At 37.0% G+C, this 19993-nt stretch overlaps 1 protein-coding gene across 6 annotated transcripts in view; it reads left to right on the top strand.

Moving 5' to 3' along the window:
• The first annotated feature begins 1040 nt into the window (after positions 1-1040).
• Positions 1041-19993, top strand: part of LOC131044736 (uncharacterized) — a 173008-nt gene continuing 154055 nt past the window's right edge. For 3 of the 6 annotated variants that reach the window (XM_057978136.2, XM_057978137.2, XM_057978135.2), the window contains exon 1: positions 1047-1798. In XM_057978136.2, coding sequence (XP_057834119.2) covers positions 1664-1798 — 135 coding nt within the window. In that variant the 5' untranslated portion in view covers positions 1047-1663. Of the gene's footprint in view, positions 1799-1920; positions 2037-19993 lie in introns of those variants that run through there. The other 3 variants (XM_057978138.2, XM_057978133.2, XM_057978134.2) reach the window with 3 other exon arrangements.

Here is a 19993-nt window from a genome sequence, read left to right on the forward strand (position 1 = left end):
CAAAACAAAAGCACATAATTTGAAAGCTTAAAGGCCAAAACATCTCACATCTCTCCATTATTTTATACCACTCTTTTCTTGACTCCATCATCTCTTATCTATCTTTGTTCCATTATTCTCACATTAGAAAGTGAGCCAAAACAGAATCCAATAAGACTTGTATAGAACAACCCTCAATTTTGGTCATGCCAAACCATGCAAAGCAATTATTTATCTCAAATAGGCTATGGATTTCTCTCTCTCTCTCTATATATTTTTTTAATCTATGAGGGATTTTTAGCCTAGCCCTAATCAGGGGAGGTCACGAATGGGAAACCTCATCCTCAAGATGAATGCACAACAACAACTTGAATAGTTCATATTTGTAAGCACATTAGTCTAGTAGAGGCACCAAGCCCACAAGCACCCTAACTCAACAGGGGTTTGGAGCACTAAGTCACTTGGCATGAATGCCAGGTACATCAATGCTAAGGTTCAAAGTCATGAGCACAACAAAACCATCAAGATACAAAGCTTGCGATCACGATAATCCAATGGAAGTTTGAACCTTGATGACAAAAATAACAATGTCGCACCTTAACCATCACACTATGCTATGAATGGCTAATTTTCTCTTATAATTTTAAAAATAAAAAAAATTATATTATTAATCAGATTTTTTTAAATAATTTTTATTAAGTAAAATATCATGATAAATGAGAGACATTAGAAAACAACTTAATTTTTACTATTGATAAACTGTTTCCAAACTACTATTAATCTTATAAGTCTGATGCTAAGTTTAAATCTTCTTGAATATCCAAAAAATTTTCTAGATAATACTAAATTCAAATCTTCTTCAATAAAAACTACTGGAGAAAAGCATTTGGAATATCAGAAATTTTTTGTCCTTTCTATAAATAGTTTGATTTCCCTCCGAATCTTGGGATAATCTATTTAGTCAAAAATTACTTTAATATTCATCTATTTTATATTTGACTAGTCACAGTAGACTAGAAGCTGTGATTCTTAGGCAGATTCATGGCAAGCTTCCTATAGATGACTTGACAATGACAAAGCAAATTCATATCAAGTTCCTATGTCTCGATTAAAAAAAATTCCATTGGAAAATGACAACACACCTAAACCATGAAACATGTCTACCTAAATCTTGCTGGGTGATCCAAATGATATGACCTGCAACTGTTTATTGTGCGAATACAATCCAACCTTCCAGAAATTTACAAGTACCTTCCCATGCAAATATCCATTGACTTGATTTGTACCCAATTATAAACAATGCGACTTGACTCGTTCAAATTATTATCATTATTAGTGTGGTCATTGATTTGATCGTCCGAGTCACTCGTGGAAATCTATTTAGGTCTACCACCCTTTTTTTAATTTGGGTGACAATAATATAAATATTCTAGTTCGTCAGCTGGAATTTGAAGTAGGAAAGTTCAGTTTCTCAAATTGTTTAGTTTTGCTTTGAATTCTGTTAGTGCAATACAGGCACTCTTTTCGATAACTTGAAAGATGTTTAAGCTTGTGGGATTCAACAGCATTTGTAACTTTTTCTCTCATAATTCAAACTTTCTTTAGGGTCCATTTTTAAGGATTTCTAGGGACGACGCAGAGGTTTGAAAGCTGCTTAAACTCTCTTAGTTTATTTGTTCCAACAATGGGCTGTCAGAGGGAGGGTGATGCAGGAAGGACACATGGCTTTTATAGAGCTCATGATGACAGTGGTATTGTAAGATCTCTACATGCCAACATTATTCCTCTTTTGGTAGCAGTCACTGCAGCTTGCTTCATGGTAGGCTTCCACTCTTTTTCCAACACTCTATCCCATTTTTTTTACTTTAAATTCAAATGCTATATATATTATTACACTAGGCTCTTATATGTTTGTTTCTTATCCTGCTTTAAACCCCTAAACCTTACTTAAGCTGGTCTTACTGGTTTCATGCTCTATGAAATATGGGGAATATTTGCTATTGTTTTGGTGTTGTGAGTACATAAACCTATTTTGGTTCTTGCTCTATTTCAACAAGGTATGTTGATTTACCCTTTCTTTTATCATAGAGATTTTGACCTTATCCTTCAGATTAAATGGTGATTCCTTTATATGGCACGTCTTCAAGTTACAAATGATGCAGAATTCATGAACGGTCGTCCTCTTGATGTCTTTCAGCCTTGTATTTTAATCACCAAATTCCTTGTTTTCTGGTTTTTCTTTCTTTTGAATGCATGCCCTTATTAAACATCTTTGTCAATCATCTTAAGTTTGACGCCTATTTATCATTATCCTCTAATGCAGTTCTTTACTCTAAGCATTTCTGTTGCTGATGAGGACGACAATAAAAAGCATCATTCAATTATACAATTTTAGTGCACATTTTGACTTCGTTTTAAATGTACTTTTGGACTTTCTCTTCTTATTATAGCCGTCCCTCCAGTCATCCATGGCCCCCTAACTTGTTATGGTTGAAAGTATCATCCCTGTGACTGTTCTTGAAATTGTATGCATTATCTTTCTTCCAATTCCTTGGTGTTGTCATATGTATCTAGAATTTCGTACAGGAGAAAAGGTGTAGTTATTAATTTAAGGTGTTATTGTAAATCATTGTTGGCATTATCCATAAGCTTTCCTTGAAATCCATTACACCGTATTGCTGCTGGAGTTCTCCTCGATAGGATTTTTCAGTGTTCCACAAGGACATGTCCCTGTGGGTCTGGATGACACCCCATGTCTTGGGGACTTGAGGACTTGGAGAGAGCGTCCCCTACCCTCCCCCTTATTTAAAAAAATAAAAATGGAAAAGTCCCAGAGATATTCTCTCTTCTTTTTCTGTCTCTTTTTTGAAATCCCTAGAATCCTCTAGATGTCTTGATTTTCCCCGGTTGGAGGGAATTCAAGGTGTCTCCCACATGAAACATAAAATAGAAAAATAAAATAAAATTCTAAAACAAATAAAATCTTAAAAGGATGGCTCCCAAACCTTAAAAACTTTTTAAACCCACGCCCATTGTTGTTTTTCATTCTCCAAAAGAGAATAGGAAAAGAGTAAAAGAGAGGAACAGAAAAAGAGAGGAAGAGGGAGAGGAGCAATTTTTGAGATATCAATTGGATGATGGCTCCAATTTCTGAGATTGTTGTTCAGTATACCTATGAACTTCGCATGATGCAACATTTTTTAGCATCTCTTAATATAATCATGCTAATATTGTATATATAATTTTGTCTTGTTGATGGATTATAGAATTGATAAATATTATTTTATATAATTTTTACAATTTCAGTGTCTTCTGGTTTGTTTATGTTATTTTAAAAATTCAAATATTAATTTATATATTAGATTAGTAGTCATTCCCCCTCCATCCCCAAAACCCATCCTCACATCCCCTTGAAACTTGGAAAACACAGGTTTTTAACATTTTGATCAGGTTCAACATGCTCCCATAACAATCATTGCTTGATTTATCCTTTACTTGCTTTGAGCAAACCAAGCTATGATAGATTTGGGTATTAGTTTTCAATTCTTGAATTTCATGTTAAATTCTGATTTTATTCCTTTCCATGTCTTTTTCTTTCCAGCACTGGACTGATGATACCATCTGATGGAATATCCTTGTGATGTGCCTCAAAATAATTCCTCTTTGTTTCGGTTTTGAAGAAGTGCATCTTATGTCATTCAACTAAATACTTTGTCATCCATATTATCCTTCCCCTTCTACTAGTATTTCCAATTCAAGCAAATGTGTCATGTGGGATCTTCAATCTTCTTACTGCCATACCTTGTCAGTTTGCATTTCAAAGAGAGTTTTTCGTTCCAGCTTAAGCCTCCTATAAATTCTCTTACAAAAATTTATATGCTTTTTCCTTCCTGCAAGTACTAGAGACAGTCATTTTTCTTCTTCAGTAGAGACGATCAGCTCACTCTTTCTGGGAGCTGGGATTGTCTTTGGTTCAAAGAGAACATAAGAGGTCTATCTTTCACAAGTCACAATATATACTGTTTTAATTGGGTAAAGAGCATTTACACATCAATTCTGAAGTGGGCTTGAATTTTATATCGTTTGGAAGTTGCTTTATCCAAAGTCTAACAGCCTGCCATCTTGTGGCCTTGCAACTCGTTTATAAGAGAAAACTTATGGGAAGGCAGCATTGAATGGAAAATAACAGTGGATAAATATACATCAAAATTAACTTATTTAGGAAAAGAATGTCATATATGCAGTATCTCAAACAGTATATCCTATCTCAATGGTGTAGAGATCTCTAAGGTTGGAAGTTAGAGATAATTAGAGACAAAACAGCTAATGCAAGCAGGGGTGTCCCTCTTACAGCACAGTAATCAAGGATTTAAGCATTACGGCATAATAGGTGATAGTAAGTCCAAACATAACAAAATGAAGATTACTGAGGGTATTTTATGAGAGAGTATAACCTTTCTTACTTTGTCATCCATCTTATCACTATCCTTCTGCTAATATAATAATATTCCCACTTCAAACAATGCATCATGGATTTTCGTTCTTCTGACCACTCGACTTTATTTGTTTGTATGCCAAAGAATACATTGGTTCCATCTTTTGCATCCTACAAGGTCTCCTACAAATATATATCTCTTCTAATATAGACAATCAACTCATCGTTCATGGCAATTAGGATTGTCTCTGCTTTACTAGAGGAATTAGTATTACAGGATATCTTCCACATCATTCAATTGTCTCAATCAGGTCACAAACTATTTCCACTTCAATCTCTGATATAGGGATTCGGTTGGGCTCTATATTGCTGGATGTTGCTTTCATGAAAATCTAACATACCTTTTCAACATTTCTTGTAATTTTTTATCCTTTTTATATGGTGTTGGTTTTAAGAATTTGTTCCTCCAATTTTCTGTCAACAGAGAATGGCACATATTGAATTTATCCTAGTATTTTTGTGTGCATCAAGCTCACCAATGTAGAGCTACTTTGTTTTCATGTTTTCATTTAGTGAAGTGTAGCATAAAACAACTAAATAATATGCATACCTGTAATGACAAGAAACATTGAACAAATCTTTGAATTCAGGATGTGATTATTGGATGATAGAGTGCATGTTTTATATATACTATGCGAGAGATCCACCAAGGGCAGTATGGCTGTGGTACAACCCACCCCTGGGTTGTGAGTTTAAGTTTTTAACAAAGGATTTCCTTTTTTTTCTGCTTTAAATCACATAACTTAGATAACTAGGTTTAATTAGATTTTTTGACATCCTAGGATATAGATTCATCAATTAGGATAAACATATGTATCATTTATAAAATTAGTAAAGAGTTATGCCAAATAAATTTCTTAGTATGACATCAAATTCATACAGATATCTGAAAATTCTTCTATAAATATCATTATACAGTTGTCGTGCAAGACTAAAGAAAAAAATCTGAACGATTCAGTTTGCATATCAGATCTGAAATATTCATAAGATACTGAAAACATAACTATTCCTCCTATCCAATTCTTTACATGATGACTACATAACAAAAGAATTTGTGAACCTGTAACAACAATTGGTTAGCAATAGATAATAGAAAAATACACTTTCATAAGTAATAGCAATAGCATCAGATACTACATTTACATGCATCATTTATCTAACAATATATGAAATACTTGAATAAATTATGCCTCAAATGATCATAGCAAATACCAGTTGTATGCTGATGTGAGTCCAGGATGGGGAAATGAGCATCATGTGAGTGCTTATCCTCCAATCACAGAGCCATATAAGCTCCCTGTACTCCGCCAAATTGGTGGGACCCTTCTCTTTATGGGTGAGGTCACAGAAGAGTACTGCATAGGAAGAGATTTAATATATTCAGAGAGGTTATGCATTTGTTTGAATATCCAGTAAGACATGTTCATCATAAAAATAACTTCGTCAAGGTTGAGATACCAGACACAATACAACTGTATCCACATCTCTTTATAGTTAGGGTACTACAATAAAACTATAAACTAATTAGTGTGCAGGTATAACTCTCCTACACAGAGTAGAATATAAATGTTGTACAATACAACTATACTAGGCTAGAGGCACAGGCTCACCCACTACCCAAAGATCTCAGTGATGCCCCAAACACTGATCCACCTCTTCTCCTATGTTAGAGTCAATCTAAGTTACTTCATTTTTCATTTATCCTGAAGCTTCAGTTGACTTCAAGAAGATTGTGCCACCCAAAGAAGAAACTAGAAAATTCAGCAAAATCATATTTTCTATCAGTCCTTCCATCAGACATGATTGTGCATCCCTTCTTCACCCAGATAATCTGCTTCTCCTCAGTGATTGACTGCACATCAACCACCTTCTCTATCAAAATTGGTATTTGAACATCATCATAAGTGTTAATGCATGATAGCTTCGGTAAGATAAATGATTGAATGAGAGATAAATGAAGTCTCTCATTCAATCATTTATCCTATCGATAATTATGATGAATAACTTCAAGCCTTCATTTGATAAACCATTCTTTATTTGTATATGATCAATCTAATTAGTTTGATCAAAATGCTTAACTGTCGATTATCATTCTATAGCATAGAATCCCGATTTAATATCGGTTACATTATTTGTTCATCGATTATTAAATCGGGTTAACCATGGCAAATGCAATCCGATTTATTTCGGTTAACTTATTTAATGATAAACAAACAATTATCGTGTAAGACAAACATCGATTAGTATCGATGTTAACATATGTTTGCACCGATTGATATCGAGTGACACACCAATTAATATCGGGTGTTAAGATAAAGCATACACCGATCGTTATCGGGTGTTAATATAAGCGCCCACCGTTTGATATCTGTTGGTAAATAAACACTGTGTATTATTATTATGTTTAGCGAAGGGGCACGATCAAGTAATGTCTTGATCGGCCATGTCTAAAAGACATGGCTGGTCAAGGCATTGCTTGACCGTACCCAGTTTGCTATATATATCAAATGGCATTCGTGAGAAAGGACATCGAAATTAATAAATGCTCCTCTCACCTACCATACAAAAGAAGATATTCAGATTTATATTTTAAATCAGTAATACATAGAACAAGATAATATCAACTAGAATATAACTTGCATATTGAATAGAAATTGAACATCATTTACATGGTATCAAAGCTATAGTTAAATCGAACCTGAGGATGTTCAATTTTGCAGAAAATTCAAATCAAGCATATATTCAACATCACAATTCTTCAAATGGCTAGCACTATCAGATTTGAAGACAAACTCGGAGGAGGTGATGACTTCTCAACATGGAAGTTCAGGATTCAAATGATTCTAAAAGTAAATAAAATCGAATCATTTGTAAAAACTGAAACTGCAGAACCTGAGACTGAACTTGACAAAACATCTTGGAGAGAGGGAAATGAAAAGGCTATTAAAATCATAGTTGATGGGGTAAGAAAAAATATTATGCCCATCATAAGGAAACATGAAACAACCTTTAACATGTTCAAAGCACTTGAAGATGCATTTGAGATATTTAATGCCAGTAGAACCTTGGCTTTAAAAAGAGAAATAAATCACATAGCCATGATCAAAGGAGAATCAGTCAATGCCTACTTCATGCGAATATCTGCCCTAAGCGATGAACTGGCAACCCTTGGATATGAGATCCAAAGCAAAGAATTAACTCTTATTGCTCTAGATGGGTTGCCTAGCGTATGGGAAACATTTGTCGAAGGCATCGGTGCAAGGGATGAATTTCCAAAATTCGATAGGCTAAAGGCTGACTGTCTCCAGGAGGAATCAAGGCAAAATAAGAAAGGGATCAAGCAAAAGAATATAGATGAAGATCTCCAAGTTCTAAATACAAACTCAAACAAGAAAAGTAAGCAGAAACAATTTAGGAAAAGAAAAAGTCGTCACGACAAGGACACCTTCAAGAAGGACCTTTCTCAGATTCAATGTTACAAATGTGACAAATTTGGGCACTATGTTGCCAAATGCCCAGAAAGAGCTAAGCAAGCCACATTTGCCAAATTAGGAAAATCTAAAAGGGAAGAGGACCCTGAGAAGTATGTACTCTATTCAGCACTCACAAACCAAGCATCTAATAAAGTTAACTCCTAGGTGATCAACAGTGGCTCATCCAGACACATTACAGGATTCAGAGAAGTACTAGACTCCATGAAAGAGGAGAATGATGAGGAAGTAACTATCGGAGATGACTCTACACATCCAGTCAAAGGAGTTGGAACCTGCACCATCAAACTAAAGTCAGGTGTATCATTACAACTTAAAAGAGTACCATATGTACTAGGCATTAAGAGAAATCTAGTCTCAATATCAGCACTAGAGGACAATGGATACTGTTGTCCTCAATTTTTGATTTCAAAAATTGGACTATCACATGGAAATTTTTATTAAAAAATGAAAAAATTTACTCTATGGCACGCTTCCCGAGGTATAAACTCGTCCCATCCTTGGACTGGATCGATTGTTGATCCATCCCCAAGCTACGTTTCGAATTTCGTTGCATTTCGAGTCCGTTTGCTATGTTTTTGCTTCAATGTAGGGGAATTTTTCGATAATTACCAGTAACTGGTAATTTGTTTTTCAAAACCCCCTTGAAGCTTTTGGTCTTGTAGGGGAATTTTTCTCCAATTACAAGTTTTTGGAAACTGGTAAAAAGGGTTTTAAAACCCCTTTTACTAGTAGAATGACTTAAGTGTTTTGTAAAACCTGTAAATGGGTTTTTAAAACCCCTTTACATGTTTTTATGACTTAAAGTTTTTTTTAATTTTTAAATAGAACTTGTAAATGGGATTTTAAAATCCCTTTACATGTTTTAAGTAAAATCACTTGTAAAAGGAATTCTATTTCCCTATTACAAGTAATTTTACTTGTATTTCCATTTCTAAAACCCGAAATTTGCCTTAAGAGGCAAAAATATGAACATTTTTAAAACTTGTATTTCCATTTCTAAAACCCGAAATTTCTCCCATGCCTTTGCAAATTGATTTGGGTTTGAATTTTTTGGAAGAAAGATAGGGATTTCTTCCAAAGGCGGATTTGCTGCAACTTTGAAGGATTCAAACCCTTGTTCTACGCATCTATCAAACTGATTTTCGCGATTTGTCTTCTTCTGAATCATGCATTTGTGCCATTTGCCACGGTTTGGAGGTTCGAATCTGCTCTTTCCTAAGGCGTTTTTGATTTAATCATAAATGCGTTGGATTTCAAGCTGCATTCAAACCGTTTTGTGCGCATTTTGGGGAATCGATTTGCAAAAACGCCCTAAAAACCAGTCACATTTTTTGCAAGTTTCGCACCTTTTTCATTCAAGGTATGCTTTCAATTCTAAATCATTTTTGCTTTCTCTTGTATGTAATGATGAATCAAATCATTTTTGAACTACTTCCTTGGCATTTTTCATGGCGTTTTTATAGCGAATCGGTTTTTCTTTGGTCACCATGCGTGGCTAAGTTTCTTCCTTTGTTTAAATTCTATTTAAAGGGTTTCATCTTCTATGTTTGGTTGACTCTACAAGCTTGGATCTCTCCTCATCTTTGCAAGGTAATTTTTATTTTTGTATTTCTTTCTTGTTTCTTTCCTTGCAATTTCCTTGTTTAAGTTTTGGTTTTGTTCATGTTCATATTGGGTTTGTGAGAGGAAATTCCCCATTTTACAAAGAAATTTGTAAAGTAAAAGTTGTTCTTCCCCATTGAAAATTCTCCTTCTTTACTTGCATTCGGGTTTTAGAAACCCGATTGCAAGAGGAAAATATGTGTTCTTCCCTTTTTCGACAAAGACTTAACCTTCTTTGATTCAAAAAAATCAAGTTTCAAAACAAAAAAAATGTGTTCTTCCAAATATGTTCTTCCCAATTTGCAAAGAAATTTGCAAGTGTGAAAATTTCTACCTCAAGATGCGTTCTTCCCTTTTTGGACAAAGACTTAACCTTCTTTGATCCAAAAGATCAAGTTTCAATGACGGAAAAATCAAGTTCTTCCCAATTTCGGGTTTTGAAATCCGGATTGCAAGTTGAAAGTCCTTCCCATTTTGGCATGACAAAGTTCCAAGTGATCTTCCCGAAATTCATTTTTATCTATCCACTTCCAATTCCCTCATCCGTACTTATCATCTTCGTCATTTCCCGCATGCCTAAATACCTTTTTCTGTCCATTCCTTCGATTTTCAGTTTGTAAATAAGTTTGCATTTGGATTTAGAAAACCAATTGCAAATGTGTTCTTCCCAACTTCCAAACTGAAAATTCATTCTCCTTCCATTTAATCATGCTTCGTGTTTCGCAAGTATAATTGCATTCGGAATTTAAAATCCGATTGCACGTTTGTACTTCCCTCTTGTGTACTTGTGAAACATGTTTCAAAACCCGAAATAAGTCAAAAGCTTATTTTTCCACCTCTTATATCTCCTCTCACAAAGCCAAAATACGAAAGTTGAACTTTCTCATTTGGAGGAGTGAAAATGTCTAAAGATACTGACTTTGATATTGCCTTGATACTCTTGGATTTACATTGCAGCATTCCCGGTTGTTTCCAGATGACAGATGTATCATCATCTCCCACTCTAAAAAAGATGAAATACAGGTATGATAAATACCAGAATGAAGTTCCGCAGTCACAAATCTCCTCCTCCCTTGATCATATCAAGGATACTGAGATAGGGCATGTTGACATGTCCGAATTCATACAAAGGATTGAAGATCCGAAGGAGGGGGATATGCAACGGTTGCTAGACAGCCATATCCATCATGCCGCATCCTTTCCAGTTGCTGCCCTAGAACCAGAATTTATTCTAGCATGTGCTCATCATTTTGACAAAGAGTCACGAGTCATTAGAAATGATGATGGGGAAGTGATCATTCGCCTGGATTCAGAAGCTATAGAGACGGTTTTCAAAATACCTTCCGAAACCATTTATATAGAGATTTCCAAGCAAAGTGCAGCTGAATACTTTGCCAAAAGGGAGAAAGACTGTAAGCGTCATATCAACAAATGGATTCATGAACCTCGCACTGCGCTTACCAGCTGGGCAAAGTTATATCGGTCTGATTTCAAGGATGAGATCGGTGATACTATTACTCTTCTTAGCTGTATGATGGGATTGGAGCATTCCAATGTTTTTGAACCTTGGATGTACCAATTTATTATGTTAGTAAGGTAGTCTCAGCACATCTGTTGGGGTGAAATCATCAGTGATGCTTTGTGTGAGCAACTTGCAGTCGTCCCTACTACCTTCACCTTCTACATGAATTCATATCTCGTGTATATTGCTGCGTCACTTAGACATTTCCCAGGTCTTTCCACCAAGGGTGACCGCATGCTTGTACCGGTTTGGGAATACTATGATCAGTTGCCTCTAAGATCAAGTAGGTCTCATTTCAGAAGGGTTCAGGACGCTTTTTTTGGTCATTATTTGTGTCAATTTGACAAGAACCTGAAGAACAAAAGAGTCTCAGATGAAGCATGGGAAAAGGTGAAAGAATATGGTTGTTTGTTTCTCCAATTTCCAACTTTTACCTACATGAGAGTTGGATGTTATGGCGGGCAGCCTTACATGCTCCCACGGTACCCAACAGATAAGATTATTCTCATGGAATTGGGAAGGCAGATCATGGCTGTGCATACACACTAGTTAGTTAAGCACAAGGTTGGCATGGGTATTTCTTCCAACAACCCATTGAAGATTGGTCAATATTCTCTAATGACTTCAATCAAGGCCAGGGCTATGGAACTGAGTTGCAGGAAATCAGACTCAAAAGATTCAAACCTAGAGCTGATTTCGATTACCGAGGCATGAAAGAGAAGATCAAGAAGACCTTCATCCATGTACACCAGATAGAAGATATCTGGGCTGACTTTCGTACCGAAAAGGAGATTCGCAAGATGGATTACTGCCGACTCACTGCAGAACAGATTGTGGATCTAAACCTTGCGAACATTCCACAAGGTATGATTGATGATGGTAACGTTCTTGATCCTGAGTTTGTCAATCAGAATGTTGATGAGGCTCCGCTTCCTTCTATCCACTGGTCTCACAAGGAAGGCACTTCTATCTTGGATAGATTTCAGTCAGTTCTTGCCAATACCAATATTTGGCTTAAGAATAATGGTGTCAAGCTCATTAAGATTAAGGTGGGGAAAGAAGATGATTCTACAGGTCCTCTTGGGCGGAAGTCTGAAATTCAACTAGACAACAAAGAAGGTGCATCCTCTTCTAGTACGAGGATTAAATTGCGAGTCAGCCGTGCAATGGTGCTTCCTCCTCAGGAAATAACAGTTCAAGGCAAGGAGAAGCCACAGTTGGAAATTCATGTGATTGATCCTAAAGCTTCAGAGGAAGAAACTCAATCTGATAATGCTCCTCAGTCACTTTCTACAGAGTCTCCACATAATTCTCTTTCTTCACTTCCTATTGAGGTACCCATGTTTCCTCTTGTGATAGATGTGACCTCTCAATCTGCCCCTTCAGTTTCGGAATCTCCGCAGAACGTCCTCCCACTTTCAGCAGCAGAACCATCTCAAGGCCATCCTCAGGAAAATTTGTTGAATATCTTTTCTGAAGATCCTTCATATGTACCTGTGCCTGATATTGATACTTCTATGACCTGTTTTGATGAATTCATGACATCTTCATCACATCCTGTCGTCACTCAGCAGACTATGGTGGCTATCCAGACGGACACTTCTCCCAAGGTCACCACTGTTATTCAAACAAAAACTGCTTCTCCCTCTATCCCAGAATCAGAGTTAATGGCTTTACCTCCATGGCTCAGTTCCTTCACTGCAAAGAGGAAGAAGCAGGTGATCTCACCTGATCCCTTCGACTACCAACAGTTGAAACAATCAAAACCTAAAGCTGTTAAGAGGGCAAAGACAGTTTCAAGGGTGATCGTTGATGAAAACCGGATGAGAGTGGCAGAGATTGCTGAACCAATATCAGATAAACCAGTTGAAGAAATGCAAGCAGCTGATTATCGGATCACCAAAATTCAACTGGGTAAGCAGACTCATGAGGTTGTCAAGCACGATGCTCAACAAACAGTGGCTACATTGGTACAACGATATGATGAGGTGTTGACCAAGAAAGATCAACTAGAAGTAGAGAATCAAAGACTCATGGCAGCTATCCAAAGTATTACTCAACCTTCAAGTGGAGAAGGCCAAGTACCTATTTCTTCTAGGGTCAGTGAACCAATCCAAGGTATCGAGAGAGCCGCCCAAAAGGTTCAAGCCTTAGACACCTAGGTTGATCAACTGCATGACTTATGTTCACAAGTCATAAGACAGGTATTTGAAATGATGGTTAAATTGGAAATCATTGAAGATAAGTTGAATCAAATCTTGGGTGCTTTCAAGCTAAATTTGGAGAAGGTTGAGGCAAATTTAGTTTCTTGGCGAAAGATGCCTCACTATCAGTTGGCCGTTCTTCAGGTGCATGATGTGATTCCTTCCAGAGTCACGTACATTGAATATGAGGAACTCTTGGAGAACAAATCTCTTGTTCTCAAATCACTCATTGAAGAAATTGATGAAACCTTAAAGTTGCGTGAAGCAGTCTTTCAAGATGTAACCTCCCATTGCAAAAAGGCATCCTGCAACATTTTAAATCAGAATGATGAGCTGCTGCTCGAGGAAGAAGTTCTTGCAGACCTGCAACTCAAGATTCATGATGAATGGAGAAGTGAGCAATTCTCAGTCGCTTCCATTCAAATATTGATTAAGTATCAAACTGAGTTGCAGGAAATCCGGTCAGCATTGGAAAAAGGGAATTCCACGCTATGCCAATGCCATGATGTCATCGTAAAAACTAGGGTGGTGGCTATGAACACTCATGAACCAAATCCTGATGAATTGTAGAAAGTCATTCAGAAGTTCGATCTGTTCGTATCTTCAAGAGTTGCAACTTAAGTGTTTTTAACACTTGTTGTAAATTTTTAAAAAATTGTAATTTTAGAATTGTAGTTTCCCTTTCGGCAAGTTGTCATCACTTGCATTTTTGTAATTGCAAGTTGTCATCACTTGCATTTTTGTAATTGCAAGTTGTCATCACTTGCATTTTTGTAATTACTGGTAAGGCAACTACAAGTTGTGTCCGATTAGGACTGTAGTTAGAATAAGTCTTAGTTAGTTAATGAAGTCATAATTAGTTGTTGAATAGGTCTTGGTGGTTGAGGGAATTTCTCAAGTTAGTTAGGATCCTCCCACCTTTTTCTCAAGGCTCCTCTCCTATAAATAGTAGAGAGGGTCCTTTGTAATCTTTATCTTTTGGAAAGCAAGCAAAAACTCTGCCAAATTTACAGCAAGAAGTCTTTGAGCTTATGTATGTGAATTGAAGGTTTTGAAGAATAAGAAAGAAGGATTACTCAAGTTTTGAGTCTTTGAGCTACATGTTTGAGTTTGAATCTTTTTATTTCTTCTATGCAAAGTGTTTCTAAAGGAGCCTAGTCCAATCTGATTTGAAGTCTTTGAGCTGCAAGTAGAGAAGATTAATTAAAATAGGAAAATCTCTAGAAGGAGCAGCAAGTCTTTGAGCTTGCGTCTATTCTTGAGGAAAAATTACTGTTTGATAAGAAATAGTAGCAAGTCTTTGAGCTTGCATTAATTCTTGTCTTTGTGTTAAAAGAATAGATTTTTTCAGTCTTTGAGCTGTTATCTTTTATTCATTGTAAAAATTTAGTATAGCAAAGGGTAGATAGGACTTCCAATAGTCAAGTCTTTGAGCTTGATATTGTTGTCCCGTCCCGAAGGAAGCGACGGAAGTCTTTGTGCTTTCAGGAAACTTCATTTCCTTTCTCTTATTTCACTTAAAAGTGGTTACTGCTGTTATTCAATCGCTATCCTTTTCTGTGAAGAGAAAAGGATATTGTCTTTCTTGAAAAAAGAAGAAAGATTGCTGTCCCATCCCATTTTATTTTCCAAGTTGTAGTTAGATAGGGGGAGCCTTCCCTTAATTAGGAGAGTTTTTACTCGTGTGCTGTTGTTGAAACCACAATTTTGTATATTTCCCCAAGTGTACAAAATTTTCAACCAACAGATACAGAGTGACCTTCATGGACAACAGAGTACTGGCTTGGCCAAAGAACTCATCCATCAAGAAAGCTAAAATGATTGGTCAAGGACAACGCTACTTGTATGAGCTATGTACAGAGCCCAACCTAGCCCTAATTCATGAAACTACAGATGCTAATGAAGTCTGGCATAGAAGACTAGGCCACCTAAATTTTAGAGCTTTATCATCAATGGGAGACCTTGTCACAGGTCTACCTAAGTTAAAGCAATATCATTCAGGGGCATGGAAAGGATGTGCCCTAGGTAAAAATACTAAGGGTGCTTTTCAGAATAGTACTAGGAAAACAAGTAAAATTTTAGAGTTAGTTCATTCTGATGTATGTGGACCTATGTTTGTACCTTCATTGGGGGGATTTTTGTATTATGTAATATTTGTTGATGACTACTCTAGGAAAACTTGGATCTACTTTTTGAAATGTAAAGAATCAGAAGAGATCCTTAATAGGTTTAAAGAATTCAAATCACTAAGAGAGAACTATTTTGGTAACAAAATTAAAACCCTAAGAACTGATAATGGGAGGGAATACACATTAGAATTATTTAAAGAGTTTTGTAAAAATTCAGGGATTAAGAGGGAGTTAACAATACCCTATAACCCTCAACAAAATGGGATAACTGAGAGGAAAAATAGGACAATCGTTGAAGCTGCCAAAGCTATGATTCTTGATCAGAATCTAAATGTCAATCTTTGGGCAGAAGCAACTAGCACTGTTGTATATATTCAAAATAGATGTCCTTACTCTCATCTTGAAGATAAGACCCCTGAGGAAGTCTTTACTAAATCAAAACCTGATATTAGCCACCTTAGGATATTTGGATGCCCTGTCTATATTCATGTACCTAGGGAGAAAAGATTAAAATTAGAGCCTTCTGGAAAAAGGGAAATCCTTGTAGGATATAGTGAAACCTGCAAGGCCTACAGGATCTATATACCTGGTCAAAAGAATATTGAACTAAGTAGGGCTGTGATCTTTGAAGAAGACTTAGCCTTCAAAAGAGCCCAAAGCTCTCTAGATCCTGAAGTCTATATCCCCACCCCTAGCATAGATAGAGATCCTACTCCTAAGCTTCAGAGGGAGAATTTTGAGGAAACTATAAGTGAAATTCAAAGTCCACGTAGAGAAAACCTCAAGAAAAGACCACTATGGGCCACCAAGACTATAGAAGAAGCTCAAAAGTTTGTTGTTCCTTTAGGAACCTTCACGGAAAGCAAAAGGCCTAATAAATTCACTAGCTATGTTGCCCTTATGAATGATCTCTCTAAAGCCGAACCAAACAATGTATCAAATGCACTTGAACATCAAGTATGGAAGGATGCTATGTCTGAAGCGTATCAATCCATTATGAAAAATGATGTTTGGGAGATTGTTCCTAGGCCAACTAAGAAATCTGTGTTTTCATCTAGATGGTTTTTCAAGATCAAACATGCTGTAGATGGCAGTATTGAAAAACACAAGGCCAAATTTGTAGCTAGAGGGTTCTCACAAAGGGAAGGAATAGATTATGAAGAAACTTTTGCACTTGTTGCCAGGTATACATCAGTAAGAGCTGTATTAGCCATTGCAGCAGCAAAGGGGTGGAAGGTACACCAGATCGATGTTAAGACAACTTTTCTAAATGGTGAGATCTCAGAAGAAGTCTACCTAGAGCAACCTAAAGGGTTTGAAATTCATGATGCAGAGTCTCATGTGTGTAGACTCAAGAAAGCTCTCTATGGGCTTAAACAGGCTCCCAGGGCCTGGTATGAAAGAATTGACACCTATCTCTCAGGACTAGGCTTCTCCAAAAATGATGCAGATCCTAATCTCTACTACAAAAGAAATAAAGGTGATATGCTAATATTGATTTTATATGTTGATGACTTATTAATCACAGGAAATGATCACCTTATAGATCAATGCAAGAAAGATCTATCCAAAGAATTTGATATGAAGGACTTGGGACTCCTTCACTACTTCCTAGGATTGGAAGTATGGCAGAATTCTGACAACATTATACTAAACCAAGGAAAGTATATCTTGGATATTTTGAAGAGATTCAGAATGCTAAACTGTAGACCCATGACCTCTCTTATGGAAACCAATTTACATAAACTTAAAGAAGTAGCAGTAGAGTCACAAGCCACTGACTCTACTCAACACAGACAGATGATTGGTCCTTGATGTACCTGGTAAATACAAGACCATATATCTGTTATGCAGTTAATGCTCTAAGTCAGTTTATGTGTCAACCGAAGGAGATACACGTGGTTTTAGTAAAACACATTATGAGATACCTACAAGGTACCCTAAACCTTGGTCTCAAATATGAGAAAGTTGATATAGACCTACATGGATTCCGATTTATAGATTCAGATTGGGCTGGAAGTGTGACAGACAGAAAAAGCACTTCAGGGTGTTGCTTCAGTCTAGGTTCAGCTATGATATCTTGGATCAGCAGGAAGCAGTCTTCTGTAGCTCAAAGTTCCATCGAGGCAGAATACATTGCAGCTTCTATGGCTGCCCGAGAGGCGGTATGGCTTAGGAAGTTGCTTGTGGGGTTGTTTGGACAACCTATGAAACCCACTGTTATACATTGTGACAACCAGAGCTGCATAAACTTTCAGTAAATCCAATGTTCCATGACAAATCCAAGCATATTGAGATTCCATACCACTATGTGCGAGATATGGTAGACAGGAATGCGATCCAATTAGAATATGTGTGTACAGGAGATCAAACTGCAGATATTCTGACCAAACCTCTTTCTAGAGTGAAGATTGATCACTTCAGAAAAGGTTTAGGTATGATAGAAAGGTAATTTGCTTTGTAATCTGTATTTGCATATCTATAAGATGTTTAATGTGTAAACTTCTTTGTCATGATAGAACATGTTGACGTGTTTTTTATGACGGCGTCCAACACATAATAAAGTTGCCCAACGGTCACTTCACTCTCTCTTGATCAAAGTACGATTGCATGTTGATATAGTAGGGGAATCAGACAACCGACTCCAAGGTTCCTTTTATGCTGCGGATGTGACTCAGTTGGCTGATGTGATTGTTGGTAATCCAAGGGGGCCTTACGTATGTCGAAGAAATTTGTTCAAGCTTAAGAATTTATTGATGCGGATGATTTGCAATGAAGCTCTAAGTTTTAGATTTTTTGGACTCTGAAATGTGCAGAAAGTAAATAGGAATAGGGTAGAGGGAAACTAAACTAAAGGTAATCTAATCCTAAGAACAAGGAGACTGGATAAACTTGTGCAAAATCCAACCGCGCTTCGCTTCGCCAGCAAAGCACAACTTACACGAAGGTGGTGCAATCTTCAGGGGGAGTGTTAAAGATTTTCAAATCGTCAAAAGAAACCATCAGATAGAACAATCTCTTCTAACAATCGAAGTTGAACATACACATATAACGAGGCTTAGACTAACTTTGCACGGTATGCAACAATCAACTGCACACCAAAAGTATGAGCAAAAATTTGGCAACAAGTGATCCTATCAAATCTAGTTCATCTAATAGCATGAAAATAAATCTAATCTATGAAGAGAATGAGACCATGCGAGTTCCAAAACAACACAAGAACACACCAACAATTGAACAATTTATTAAGTGTTTGCTTCAAAAACTCTTAGCAACAATCTTTGACTATATTCTCTCCTCCTTACAAATGAGGGGGTCACCCCCTTATATAGGCCTCAAGCCCAGATTACATGCAAAACCCTAATTAGGGTTTGTCCAAAAGATTCTCCACACATGATGCAACAAGGTGGGAATCTGCATTAAATAACCCACTATGCCCACTTACAATAAATTTAAAAGGGCCTAAAATAGCGCCCATGATGATGATCATGTCCGGAATATAACTGACATTGTCATAAATACTCATCACTCTTCAAGCGACGGCGACATGCAAAAGAATCCGTCATAAAACCATTATGAGGGGGATGACATGCAAGAAGATTCCCTTATCCTGTGGTGGCATGCGTTGACTGGTCCCGCGCCTAGTCAATGTTCTCTTCAGCCATAAATACGCCATCATGGTTCAGTCAAAAGACTTTCGTCCAAAAATGGACGACCATTATCTCGCTCATTAATGGCATAAGTAATGAACCTACCGACGACGGTTTCCAATTCTCCGATGGAGACACTTGGCACATTCTCGATGTTGAATTCCATCAAGGCAATCTCCTCTTCATTTCTAGAAAAGAAACTTTCCCAATCTGCCATAGCTTCCTGTGTTTTCTTCATCATACCAGAGAATGAAGAAACATTTGCAAAATGTTCCTTGGGAAACGAACCAAAGAAGAAGAAATCATGCAACTGGGATTTCAAAGAATTCACTGTTATTCCCCCGTCGTTGAGTTTCCTTGAAAATAAAGCTTCCATGGCACTGAGGATTTCTTCCTGTATCCCTCTGATGGATTCCTTCAAGGTGACGGAATCAATGCTGAATTTATCAAGGGTGTTCTTCCCTGAACAGATGGCCTAGAACCATCGGGGAAAGTCGTAGGCTTCATTCTCCTGGATTACTTTCCCGTCTACCAGTGTTTGCCTTGGAGTCCTCATCAGAGCCCTAAGTCGGGAAATGGTTAAGTCTTGGTAGACATCAACATCTTCCCATAGTCCTTCCACCGTTTCCAACCTACTTAGGAGGGCTATGAACCTCGAATGGAGTTGAGCTAGATCTTCTACAAATTTCCCTGCCTCAGCATAAACATCCTCTACCCATTCTCGGGAATTCTGTGCCATTGCCTTTGTAAGTTCTGCATCGTCAATTACTTCCTTAGGAAGGGAGGGGGAGTGGATGAAGGACTTGCTTCCCTGAGGGGTTTCTTGAAACTCCCGACATACTCGCATAGAAGTTCGTTTTCCTCCTTCAGCCGCTTACACTTTGCTTTTGTTTTCAGCAATTTCTCCTTCATGGCAAA

Source organism: Cryptomeria japonica, chromosome 3, assembly GCF_030272615.1.
Source record: "Cryptomeria japonica chromosome 3, Sugi_1.0, whole genome shotgun sequence".
Classification (NCBI taxonomy): Eukaryota; Viridiplantae; Streptophyta; class Pinopsida; order Cupressales; family Cupressaceae; genus Cryptomeria; species Cryptomeria japonica.